At 50.2% G+C, this 671-nt stretch overlaps 1 protein-coding gene across 1 annotated transcript in view; it reads right to left on the bottom strand.

The window, feature by feature from the left end:
• The window catches only part of EMH_0001040 (uncharacterized protein), a gene marked incomplete at both ends in the record, with an annotated part of 8784 nt that overhangs the window by 6159 nt on the left and 1954 nt on the right, over positions 1 to 671 (bottom strand). The window contains 2 exons of the mRNA XM_013495426.1: positions 1 to 115; positions 551 to 669. Of these exons, the coding sequence (XP_013350880.1) occupies positions 1 to 115; positions 551 to 669 (234 nt within the window). The remainder of the gene's footprint in view (positions 116 to 550; positions 670 to 671) is intronic.

Below are 671 nucleotides of genomic sequence, written 5' to 3' on the forward strand. Positions count from 1 at the left end.
ATCTGATGCATCCTCCTTCCCTCCTTCTGCTGCTGCTTCTGCTGCATCTGCTGCCGATGAGAGTTCAGCTGCTGCTGCTGCTGCTGCTGCAGCCACGGCTGCTTTATATCTTGCTCTGTGACCCCAAGCTCATACAATATACGATAATAGAGAAGAGGGTTGAGTTGTTTAATATCGGTAGTAGCAACATGAGCATCCCCACCCCCCCCGCTGCAGCTGCTGCTGCTGCTGCTGCTGCTGCTGCTGCTGCTGCTGCTGGCAGCAGCAGCAGCAGCTTGTATTTGATCTATATAATCTTCAGCTATATAAACAGCAGCAGCACAGAAGAAATCTCTGTGGCACTTCCACTCGGTGAACTCTATCTTATGTATTAGCTTCTCTACTCTGCCGCCACTAAACCTAAACCAGGGCCCGTCCTCATCGGGCCTCAGCAGCAACGAGTATGTATATACATAAGAATTTTGGTTTTCTATCTTGCTGCTGCTGCTGCTGCTGCTGCTGCTACTCTCACCCTCACGTACTATTAAACCGTATAAAGAATACCACTTACAACCACCGCTTGAACTGCTGCTGCTGCTGTTGCTGCTGCTGTTGTTGCTGTTGCTGCTGCTGCTCATATTCATTGTCTTGTTCGTGCTGCTCTCGCTCGGGAGGTTGCTGCTGCTGTTGTT

Source organism: Eimeria mitis, genomic scaffold (assembly GCF_000499745.2).
Source record: "Eimeria mitis Houghton genomic scaffold, Emh_scaff157, whole genome shotgun sequence".
NCBI lineage: Eukaryota > Apicomplexa > Conoidasida > Eucoccidiorida > Eimeriidae > Eimeria > Eimeria mitis.